This window comes from Neoarius graeffei, chromosome 24 (genome assembly GCF_027579695.1).
Source record: "Neoarius graeffei isolate fNeoGra1 chromosome 24, fNeoGra1.pri, whole genome shotgun sequence".
In the NCBI taxonomy this organism is placed as follows: domain Eukaryota; kingdom Metazoa; phylum Chordata; class Actinopteri; order Siluriformes; family Ariidae; genus Neoarius; species Neoarius graeffei.
In genome coordinates, this window is record NC_083592.1 from 47,171,579 (window position 1) to 47,184,091 (window position 12,513).

Here is a 12,513-nt window from a genome sequence, read left to right on the forward strand (position 1 = left end):
AAAGTCTTTTAGCACAAGTTCCAAAGTCTTTTAGCACTAAAGTCTTTTAGCACTAATCCAAAGTCTTTTAGCACTAATCCAAAGTCTTTTAGCACAAGTCTTTTAGCACTAATCCAAAGTCTTTTAGCACTAATCCAAAGTCTTTTAGCACAAGTTCTAAAGTCTTTTAGCACTAATCCAAAGTCTTTTAGCATTAGTCTAAAGTCTTTTAGCACTAATCCAAAGTCTTTTAGCATGAAAGTCTTTTAGCACTAATCCAAAATCTTTTAGCACTAATCTAAAGTCTTTTAGCACAAGTCTTTTAGCACAAGTTCTAAAGTCTTTTAGCACTAATCCAAAGTCTTTTAGCACTAAAGTCTTTTAGCACTAATCCAAAGTCTTTTAGCACTAATCTAAAGTCTTTTAGCACTAATCCAAAGTCTTTTAGCACTAAAGTCTTTTAGCACTAATCTAAAGTCTTTTAGCACTAATCCAAAGTCTTTTAGCACAAGTCTTTTAGCACTAATCCAAAGTCTTTTAGCACTAATCCAAAGTCTTTTAGCACTAACCTAAAGTCTTTTAGCACAAGTTCCAAAGTCTTTTAGCACTAATCCAATGTCTTTTACCACTAATCCAAAGTCTTTTAGCACTAATCCAAAGTCTTTTAGCACTAATCCAATGTCTTTTACCACTAATCTAAAGACTTTTAGCACTAATCCAAAGTATTTTAGCACTAATCCAAAGTCTTTTAGCACTAATCCAAAGTCTTTTAGCACTAACCTAAAGTCTTTTAGCACAAGTTCCAAAGTCTTTTAGCACTAATCCAATGTCTTTTACCACTAATCTAAAGACTTTTAGCACTAATCCAAAGTCTTTTAGCACTAATCCAGTCTTTTAGCACTAACCCAAAGTCTTTTAGCACAAGTTCCAAAGTCTTTTAGCACAAGTTCCAAAGTCTTTTAGCACTAATCCAATGTCTTTTACCACTAATCCAAAGTCTTTTAGCACTAATCCAAAGTCTTTTAGCACTAATCCAAAATCTTTTAGCACAAGTTCCAAAGTCTTTTAGCACTAATCCAATGTCTTTTACCACTAATCTAAAGACTTTTAGCACTAATCCAAAGTATTTTAGCACTAATCCAAAGTCTTTTAGCACTAATCCAAAGTCTTTTAGCACTAATCCAAAGTCTTTTAGCACTAACCTAAAGTCTTTTAGCACAAGTTCCAAAGTCTTTTAGCACTAATCCAATGTCTTTTACCACTAATCTAAAGACTTTTAGCACTAATCCAAAGTCTTTTAGCACTAATCCAGTCTTTTAGCACTAACCCAAAGTCTTTTAGCACAAGTTCCAAAGTCTTTTAGCACAAGTTCCAAAGTCTTTTAGCACTAATCCAATGTCTTTTACCACTAATCCAAAGTCTTTTAGCACTAATCCAAAGTCTTTTAGCACAAGTTCCAAAGTCTTTTAGCACTAACCCAAAGTCTTTTAGCACAAGTTCCAAAGTCTTTTAGCACTAACCCAAAGTCTTTTAGCACAAGTTCCAAAGTCTTTTAGCACAAGTTCCAAAGTCTTTTAGCACAAGTTCCAAAGTCTTTTAGCACTAATCCAAAGACTTTTAGCACTAATCTAAAGACTTTTAGCACTAATCCAAAGTCTTTTAGCACTAAAGTCTTTTAGCACTAATCCAAAGTCTTTTAGCACTAATCTAAAGTCTTTTAGCACTAATCCAAAGTCTTTTAGCACTAAAGTCTTTTAGCACTAATCTAAAGTCTTTTAGCACTAATCCAAAGTCTTTTAGCACAAGTCTTTTAGCACTAATCCAAAGTCTTTTAGCACTAATCCAAAGTCTTTTAGCACTAACCTAAAGTCTTTTAGCACAAGTTCCAAAGTCTTTTAGCACTAATCCAATGTCTTTTACCACTAATCCAAAGTCTTTTAGCACTAATCCAAAGTCTTTTAGCACTAATCCAATGTCTTTTACCACTAATCTAAAGACTTTTAGCACTAATCCAAAGTATTTTAGCACTAATCCAAAGTCTTTTAGCACTAATCCAAAGTCTTTTAGCACTAACCTAAAGTCTTTTAGCACAAGTTCCAAAGTCTTTTAGCACTAATCCAATGTCTTTTACCACTAATCTAAAGACTTTTAGCACTAATCCAAAGTCTTTTAGCACTAATCCAAAGTCTTTTAGCACAAGTCTTTTAGCACAAGTTCTAAAGTCTCTTAGCACAACTCTATGTTCTTTAGCACTACTTTGGATTATGGTCACAATAATAAAAAAAAATACTTATCTTGATATAGGAAGGGGTTTATTATAATTGCTTAGGGACTGAAAGCCGGAATTTCTGCTGCTGTGCACATTAAGGATCAGTTGTTGATCCCTGAAACGTGGACTGAACATCCGATTCTTTGGTGTCTTTAGATATTTGTAGTTAAACCATAACAAACCTTGAATTGTGGACACCTTCATAGATAACTTCAGTCACTTCTGATCATATCACAAATTCAAATGATTGTCAATAATTACTCTTTATCAAATTAGCAAATAATAAATATGAAATAATTTAAGCTTAGCACTTTAATAAAGACAAAAACCTGACAAAACAAAGAAAGCTGGCTGGAGCGGTGTACTGGGTCAGCATACGTGCTGTGTTAAATAATTTGGAGGAAGGATTGGTGACTAACACATGAGCTACATCAAACATAGCCGTTTCAAGATGGCGGAGTGGGGGAAATACAATTGCTCGTTTTCGATCGTAATCTCGGCAACTTTCATTAAAAAAATCCATCAAACATCTTTAAACATGATCAGGAAGTATTCATAATAAATATTAAGTGTTCTTGGATCTTGTGCTAAAGAACTTAGAGTTGTGCTAAGAGACTTTAGAATTTGTGCTAAAAAACGCTGGATTTGTCCTAAAAGATTTTAAATTTGTGCTGAAAGACTTTTGTGTTAAATAACCATAAAACTTGGTGGATTGTCAGCTAGATACCCTTTTTTTTTGCTTGCATATGTATGCAAAGAATCAGTAAAGAACTGCAAGGAAAGCATCCACTGTGTCCACTACAAATAATAACCAGCTCCTCCATTTTTTTTTTTTACTCAACCAACCAACTAACGTCCCGCCCACTTATTTTCTCACAAGACTGAAGCTTGCAAATTTCACCTAGTTAAATACAGTTGCTATAAAAGTAAGTGCTATGAGAAGCAGATGTGCGTCTTCAACGTCTTGAATCCTTTTTTTTTTATTTGATTTGTTTATTCTATATTAAAATGTTAGGACAAATAACATAATAATATATGGATGACACAAGAAAGTACATATATATTATTTACCAGTTGGGAGTTCCGTATCGTGAAATACCGTGACCGAGGTCTTGAAAGTACTGAGCGAGGCCCTCTGGGCCGAGGTCAGTATTCAAGGCCGAGGTCACGGTATTTCACCATACGGACCGACCTTAAGCTGGTAAATAATATATTTATTTTTTTCTTTACCAAATTCTAACAGAAAACGAGAGCGCCCGAAAGGGAAAACCGAGCCGAGGCGCCATTTTGAATCCTCATTCACGGCTGTAATGCAAATGGCTTCCTCCTCGGTATACAAGTGCACTTCCATGGCAGGAAAAAAAAAAACCTACATTTTGCCACCTATGTAGTCCCCTATTTATACAAAATTGAGTCATTCAGGATTCAGCCATGTTTTTGCTCGGCGTTAGCAACAGTTACAGGTTTTTAACTTTCTCCTGAAATGTTTTCTTTTATTTCTTCTTCCTCAGGGTAGTAAAACTCGCTTTCGCTGTGAACACTGTCGTTATCGCTATCCATGCTGTAAATTTAATGCTATTCTCCTGAGAAATGCTGGCAAAAATGTATATTTTTGATAATCTTATAAATAAATCTTATAAAAAAAGATAAATGTTGACAAAAAATGCTACTATGTTTGTTGTTGTTGTGAACGAGCGAGTCACCAGAGGTCCGTAACCGGGGTCCATAACCGCGCTCGCCAGCCAAACAGAGCGCGGGATTTGATGGAAACTGGACCGCGAAAAAAATAAATGTACTTATTTCCATTGTGGTCCATTCATCTCATTATCTGTAGCCGCTTTATCCTGTTCTACAGGGTCGCAGGCAAGCTGGAGCCTATCCCAGCTGACTACGGGCGAAAGGCGGGGTACACCCTGGACAAGTTGCCAGGTCATCACAGGGCTGACACATAGACACAGACAACCATTCACACTCACATTCACACCTACGGTCAATTTAGAGTCACCAGTTAACCTAACCTGCATGTCTTTGGACTGTGGGGGAAACCAGAGCACCCGGAGGAAACCCACACGGACACGGGGAGAACATGCAAACTCCACACAGAAAGGCCCTTGCCGGCCACGGGGCTCGAACCCGGACCTTCTTGCTGTGAGGCGACAGTGCTAACCACTACACCACCGTGCCGCCTTGTGGTCCATTATTTAAAAAAAAAAAATACATGTAGCATAGTTCACTAGCACCAATTAAAAAATATTTATCAATAGGTAAGTAGAGAGCTATATTAAAAGTGGAAAATTACGTTTAATAAAATACAAAATGACTGGATTCTTGTCTGTTAAGACTTTGAAATAAAAACCTTTTAACTAGAAATTTGAACGGAGATTCACTCTTCGCACCTTTGACATTTGATGGTAATAAAATGCTAGAATAAAAGAATGATGTTTTACCATGAGAATTTACTCTAGGGATGTGGAAGGATGTAGCACTACGTCTTGTAGTAATGCTGTGGAGATGACGTGTTAATTTGAATGGTGTCATCAAACAGCTTGGTGCAGTTTCGTTGTAGATGTTATACACCATATTTAATTTTAGCTGTTTAACACGTAATTCCACTGGCAACATACCAACCACCTCAAACTCCTGGGCACTGATATATGTTTTCTGGCCGATGCGTTCAAAAGGAACAGAATAATTTTATTGTGGGTACACTGCAACCAACCGGTGAGTGGCCTAGTGGTTAACGTGTCCGCCTCTCGATTGGGAGTTCTACTCACGGTCGGGTCATACCAAAGACCATCATAAAAATGGTGCCTACTGGCAAGGCACGCTGCAATACAGATGCGAGTGGGGAGTCAAACTCTTGCGGTTACCAGAGGACTAGCCCCCACTGTAACCCTAGCCTATGTAATATAGGCAAGAGGCGGAGGGCTGCGAAACGGAGATCGGCGCCGCCAAATGCGCCATAGTGGTGTGGGAAGGACTTTGACTTTTTTTTTTGGACACTGTAACCTCACCTTATATCTCTTGGTTAAACCAGAGTACCATGATGTAGGGCTTTGACCTTGGCCCAAAAATCATATTCGAAGTTCATTTGGAAATTAATCTAGACATTCGAATAGTATTCGAACTTTTATTAATTATATTATTCTTAAATGCCTCACTAACACCTCGGCATCAAAATTAAATATGATATTCAGTCCACCAGGGGGCAGTGTTCAGTCAATGTCAATAAGATTACGTGCAGGAAATACGAAATATTCAGGCGTGTTTTTACAACCACTACTAATGAAACGTGCAGTGTCGTAGTAATTGACATTATATCGGCTGACACTTTTAACGTTACATAATCCACAAACTTCGTCGTTTGTCCGTTGCCTTTTTTGTGTGAAACGCTGTTCCTTCGGTTTCCTGGTTGCTTGTACTGATGAAAGCCTCTAAACTGTAGCCTCACTGACAATCAAAGGGGAACGTTTACAAAATGAGCAGGTACTGCTAGGCCTACACCTAATCTGTGAGTTTATAACACTGCCGTTCCGAGCCCATTCGTGTTGGCTTTTGAGAGTGTTTGTTTTGAATGAGACCGGTGTCAGCTGTCATGTCACTGCTTCCTGCTCGCGTCTCTGATTCACAATTCAAACAAACACGGACACGATATGTTATAAGATCACAGATTAGTTTTACGTGCTCACTTCGTTAACTTATGAACTTCATGGTATGTAAATTCCACCATGTGTAGGCTAAATTAATTTAGGCCTATAGGCTACTTGCGCAAGTAAGCTAATAGTTTTTTTTTTTTTAGCAACTATCCCAAGTTGACAAAAATAACAGCGCATGAAAGCATTACTGCGCAGTGTCGCATAGTCAGCTTGACGCTAACGTCTACAGGTGCCCAGATAAGACAAAAGACAATGACCTTCGCGATTCACATAAATTCCACAGACGTTAAAAAAAAAACCTGCGACCTGAACTGAAAACGTTTACAACCACATTCACAAAAATAAAAGAATTATGCCTAATGATACCATATACAGGTTCGAATATTTAGAGCTGCCTAATATTCGTTCGAACATCTCTTTTTTTCACAACATTCGAATTGTATTCGAATATCGAAGTTCGAAGTCAAAGCCCTACCATGATGTGCAAGCATAGTCAAAGTGACATTGAATAAGTGCCGATATTAATAATTATAATAATAATAATCTTTTCCCTTTCACCAAATTGACTGTTCCATCTCACAGATTTTATTGTCTTTGTTGTCAAATGCCGTTGTGTCAGCTGTAGCAAGGGATCGCAAATTGTAAATGCTACAGGTGAAATATAAAATGTTCTTATGCATCTCGGAAAACTGCAGACAAAAAAAAAAAAACAACACAGTGAAATCTAAGAAAGCACTCTTAACGAGTATATTATTAAAAGCAGGTACATTCTGCAGTTAATTAAAGCTTGCAGATAAAAGACTAAGTGCTTGTGGTGTGCTACAAGTGGCTAATTCGAGTAATCAAGATTGTCCTTGTCCTGTTCCAGCAAATTCAAGGTTATTTCCTATAAAATGAGAAATTACAAATATCTATCAGTTCATTTGTACTTGTTTAAGACCTATTGAAATTCGAGCAAAAGTACTCAAATAAAGGAGTGTTCAAAAGGTTTTAATTGGTATTGTGTGTGTATATACTCACGTAGGCCATCCCTCTCCTGTGGATACAGTGAAGAGTGTGAGAAAGGCCCAGAGCACGTTATCATAGTGAAAGTCATATTTCTTCCACTCTCTGGACTGGGCTGAGACCTCCTGTTTATCGTAGTCCAGAAACTGCCCTCTAAAAAAAAAAACCACAGAAATATCTCATTTATTTTTTATCAACAGGTATACAGTTCAAAAGTTTGCACACATTTAGGTCAAAATGAATCAGACAAAGAGTTAATTTAATTTACAACAACAAGGCAGGTGTGTGTGTTATGATTCACAGAAGTACAAACAACAGAACAAACTTCATGGATATCGGTCATGACAAAATCTGGAAAATAAAGTACAACCCCGATTCCAAAACAGTTGGGACAAAGTACAAATTGTAAATAAAAACGGAATGTAATAATTTACAAATCTCAAAAACTGATATTGTATTCACAATAGAACATAGACAACATATCAAATGTCGAAAGTGAGACATTTTGAAATTTCATGCCAAATATTGGCTCATTTGAAATTTCATGACAGCAACACATCTCAAAAAAGTTGGGACAGGGGCAATAAGAGGCTGGAAAAGTTAAAGGTACAAAAAAGGAACAGCTGGAGGACCAAATTGCAACTCATTAGGTCAGTTGGCAATAGGTCATTAACATGACTGGGTATAAAAAGAGCATCTTGGAGTGGCAGCGGCTCTCAGAAGTAAAGATGGGAAGAGGATCACCAATCCCCCTAATTCTGCGCCGACAAATAGTGGAGCAATATCAGAAAGGAGTTCGACAGTGTAAAATTGCAAAGAGTTTGAACATATCATCATCTACAGTGCATAATATCATCAAAAGATTCAGAGAATCTGGAAGAATCTCTGTGCGTAAGGGTCAAGGCCGGAAAACCATACTGGGTGCCTGTGATCTTCGGGCCCTTAGACGGCACCCCATCACATACAGGCATGCTTCTGTATTGGAAATCACAAAATGGGCTCAGGAATATTTCCAGAGAACATTATCTGTGAACACAATTCACCGTGCCATCCGCCGTTGCCAGCTAAAACTCTATAGTTCAAAGAAGAAGCCGTATCTAAACATGATCCAGAAGCGCAGACGTCTTCTCTGGGCCAAGGCTCATTTAAAATGGACTGTGGCAAAGTGGAAAACTGTTCTGTGGTCAGACGAATCAAAATTTGAAGTTCTTTATGGAAATCAGGGACGCCGTGTCATTCGGACTAAAGAGGAGAAGGACGACCCAAGTTGTTATCAGCGCTCAGTTCAGAAGCCTGCATCTCTGATGGTATGGGGTTGCATTAGTGCGTGTGGCATGGGCAGCTTACACATCTGGAAAGACACCATCAATGCTGAAAGGTATATCCAGGTTCTAGAGCAACATATGCTCCCATCCAGACGACGTCTCTTTCAGGGAAGACCTTGCATTTTCCAACATGACAATGTCAAACCACATACTGCATCAATTACAGCATCATGGCTGCGTAGAAGAAGGGTCCGGGTACTGAACTGGCCAGCCTGCAGTCCAGATCTTTCACCCATAGAAAACATTTGGTGCATCATAAAACGGAAGATACGACAAAAAAGACCTAAGACAGTTGAGCAACTAGAATCCTACATTAGACAAGAATGGGTTAACATTCCTATCCCGAAACTTGAGCAACTTGTCTCCTCAGTCCCCAGACGTTTACAGACTGTTGTAAAGAGAAAAGGGGATGTCTCACAGTGGGAAACATGGCCTTGTCCCAACTTTTTTGAGATGTGTTGTTGTCATGAAATTTAAAATCACCTAATTTTTCTCTTTAAATGATACATTTTCTCAGTTTAAACATTTGATATGTCATCTATGTTCTATTCTGAATAAAATATGGAATTTTGAAACTTCCACATCATTGCATTCCGTTTTTATTTACAATTTGTACTTTGTCCCAACTTTTTTGGAATCAGGGTTGTAATACTGCCTTTATCCGCTTTTCAGATCTTCAAATTTGTAATATATATTAGCTGTAGACTGAGAGGCTCCTCTAAATATTCCTTTTCAACCCATTTTACCTTCCATTTTGAACAGTTGCCTCATCACTACAAACACTCATACTGCGTCTTATGAATAACTTCTAAATTAGAAGTGAATTTAAATTTTTTTTTCACCAGAAACCATGGGGCGTGCTCACTTTTGCTCTGTAATTACTCCTGTCTCTAGACTTAAAATCCTATCTGGTCCAGTGATCGTCTTTACTTCTTTTCCGCTTGACGACTTTAATCTCTTTTAAGCTTGACTGCTTTCTCTTCCTTGGAAGTGTTAGAGAAGGACTGTCCCACTATGTGCCTTCAGGGGGAGCTGCAGATGCGAGCGCTGTGAGTTCAGTGCAGTGGTGATTGACTCTACCTGCAGTCCCTCTCCAGGCCTTTGGACTCATCTGTGCAGTAGAAGAACTTGCCCTTGAAAAGCTGCACGGCAATGACGGCGAAGATGAACATGAAGAGGATGTAGACGATGAGGATATTCAGCACGTTCTTCAGGGAGTTCACCACACAGTCGAACACGGCCTACAGGAAAAACACCGACGCAACATTAATGCGAGCCAGCTGATGCTCTAATGCAGTTATGGGGTGCTGTGATGGTTGATTTAGACAGTATAGGACCATATTCAGGGGGAATGAAGTCTATGACCAAAGATCATCATAAAAATGGTGCCTCCTGCCGTCTGGCAAGGCACGCTGCAATACAGATGCGAGTGGGGAGTCAAACTCTCACGGTTACCAGAGGACTAGCCCCCCACTGTAACCCTAGCTATGTATTAGGCGGGAGGCTGAGGGCTATGGAAACGGAGATCGGCACCGCCCTATGTGCCACATGGCGTGGGAAGGACTTTGATTGATTTGAATGATGTCTATGATATGGGGAAGAAGTATGAAAAATGTGTATTCAGAGCTCAGAACGATGTCACTTGAGTGCAGCTTAGAAATCTGCACGAGGGGTGGACTTTGTCCAATAATAATAATAATAATAATGGCGGCACGGTGGTGTAGTGGTTAGCGCTGTCGCCTCACAGCAAGAAGGTCCGGGTTCGAGCCCCGTGGCCGGCGAGGGCCTTTCTGTGTGGAGTTTGCATGTTCTCCCCGTGTCCGCGTGGGTTTCCTCCGGGTGCTCCGGTTTCCCCCACAGTCCAAAGACATGCAGGTTAGGTTAACTGGCGACTCTAAATTGACCGTAGGTGTGAATGTGAGTGTGAATGGTTGTCTGTGTCTATGTGTCAGCCCTGTGATGACCTGGCGACTTGTCCAGGGTGTACCCCGCCTCTCGCCCGTAGTCAGCTGGGATAGGCTCCAGCTTGCCTGCGACCCTGTAGAACAGGATAAAGCGGCTAGAGATAATGAGATGAGATGAATAATAATAATAATAATATACAATTTATATAGCACCTATACAAATATGCTCTAAGCGCTTTACAATCACAAACTAGTAAATAATAATTCAATAACTAATTAAAAAGGCTAATAACTAAAGACTAAACAGCTATAGATTGAAAGCGAGCCTAAAAAGATGCATCTTAAGTCTGGCTTCGAAAACATTAACGTTCTTGGAAATGCGCACATGGTCAGGCAAGTTATTCCAAAGAAACGGAGCATATGAAGAAAAAGACCTAAAACCATAATTGGTCAGTCTGTAGGAGACTGTCCAAACAGAGACATGTCTTATTTTTCTAAGTATTTATTTATTTATTTATTTATTTTTGTGATAGCTCTTCTGGCAAGAAGTAGTATTTTATGCATTAGTTAATGTAATTTAATCACGTACCAAAACTATGGAATGCTATTTAAAGTCAATATTAATATTATATGGAATAAAACACATGGGGCCTGCCATTATAGGAAAACAATCATCAATGCATTACCAAGTTTTGAGGTTTTTCCAATTTTCCAATACCACTCTGAAAATTATTTTCCAATAACAGCATGTCCCAGAATGTTTTCCCCCTCACAGCAATTTGCCAACACGAGCATTTTGTTTTATGAATTATTAAGAATGTCATTTTCTAATCCATTTAAAGTTACATTTAAGGTTGTAAAAAAAAAAAGTAGTAGTTAGTTCCTGTTATTACAGCTATAAAAAGTCACTTTTTTCTCTTTCTTGAAAACAGGAAAAATGCAGCTTGTCATTTTATTGATAAACCCCAAAGCCTGAAGTCCTAAAGTTACAGCTTTACCTCTGACTGTATCAAAACTAACACTGGAGACTCCTTCCAAAATCTCCTCACAAAACACAAATACATTAATACTGTATATACCAGTGATTTTTTTTTTGTGCAGTCAGAGCTGCTTTTACAGAAAATGAATCAGGTCCTTCTGACTAATCAGGTTACAGAATTCAGTTATTTTGTCGTGTATAAATAAAACGTGAAGAAAGAACTCATTGTATGAATCGTCCATTTTTTTTTTTTTTGTTGGATGCTCCAATTTACAGAAGCAACTACAGTATTTATATATAATTATTCTATCCACATTCACTGGATATGATAAATCGCGCACTCTGATTGGCTACTCTACTACTAGGATATCAGCTCATACACCATGAGTAGAGAAAAACAAAATGGTGGAGCGTGTTGCTGAACCAACAGAGAATGAAATAAAAACTCTACTCGAAAACAAACCCCAAAAATACAAAAAAAAGCAACTAAATATGGAATGAAAGTATTTGATGTGGGCGGCACGGTGGTGTAGTGGTTAGCACTGTCGCTTCACAGCAAGAAGGTCCTGGGGTCGAGCCCCGGGGCCGGCGAGGGCCTTTCTGTGCGGAGTTTGCATGTTCTCCCCGTGTCCGCGTGGGTTTCCTCCGGGTGCTCCGGTTTCCCCCACAGTCCAAAGACATGCAGGTTAGGTTAACTGGTGACTCTAAATTGAGCGTAGGTGTGAATGTGAGTGTGAATGGTTGTCTGTGTCTATGTGTCAGCCCTGTGATGACCTGGCGACTTGTCCAGGGTGTACCCCGCCTTTCGCCCGTAGTCAGCTGGGATAGGCTCCAGCTTGCCTGCGACCCTGTAGAAGGATAAAGCGGCTAGAGATAATGAGATGAGATGAGATGTCATTCAGCTCCGTGATGTATTTCATATGAAAAATGAGTTTTTCAACAGGAAAAGATAAACTTCATATCTTTAAGACAACGTGTGATTTTCTTTTTATTATATAGACATAGACACATTCACAAACAAAAAGTACCCAAATTTATCAAAAATAATTCATCTATTTCCTCATGAGTGATATGTAGAGATTTATGTCACAATTTTGGTTCTCCATGTCCCAGATGGAGCTCGTATGAAAAATACGAGAGGCATATTTCCCAGTAAAACACACACACACACTATATATATATATATATATATATATATATATATATATATATATATATATATATCATCTCATTATCTGTAGCCGCTTTATCCTGTTCTACAGGGTCGCAGGCAAGCTGGAGCCTATCCCAGCTGACTACGGGTGAAAGGCGGGGTACACCCTGGACAAGTCGCCAGGTCATCACAGGGCCGACACATAGACACAGACAACCATTCACACTCACATTCACACCTACG

General features: G+C 38.8%; 1 protein-coding gene across 1 annotated transcript in view; it reads right to left on the bottom strand.

Annotated features, from left to right (window-relative positions):
• The window catches only part of cacna1ba (calcium channel, voltage-dependent, N type, alpha 1B subunit, a), a 380,512-nt gene that overhangs the window by 99,203 nt on the left and 268,796 nt on the right, over nucleotides 1-12,513 (bottom strand). Inside the window, exons 27-28 of the mRNA XM_060907396.1 lie at nucleotides 9,315-9,475; nucleotides 6,925-7,062 (exon numbers count right to left, since the gene is read on the bottom strand). Of these exons, the coding sequence (XP_060763379.1) occupies nucleotides 6,925-7,062; nucleotides 9,315-9,475 (299 nt within the window). The remainder of the gene's footprint in view (nucleotides 1-6,924; nucleotides 7,063-9,314; nucleotides 9,476-12,513) is intronic.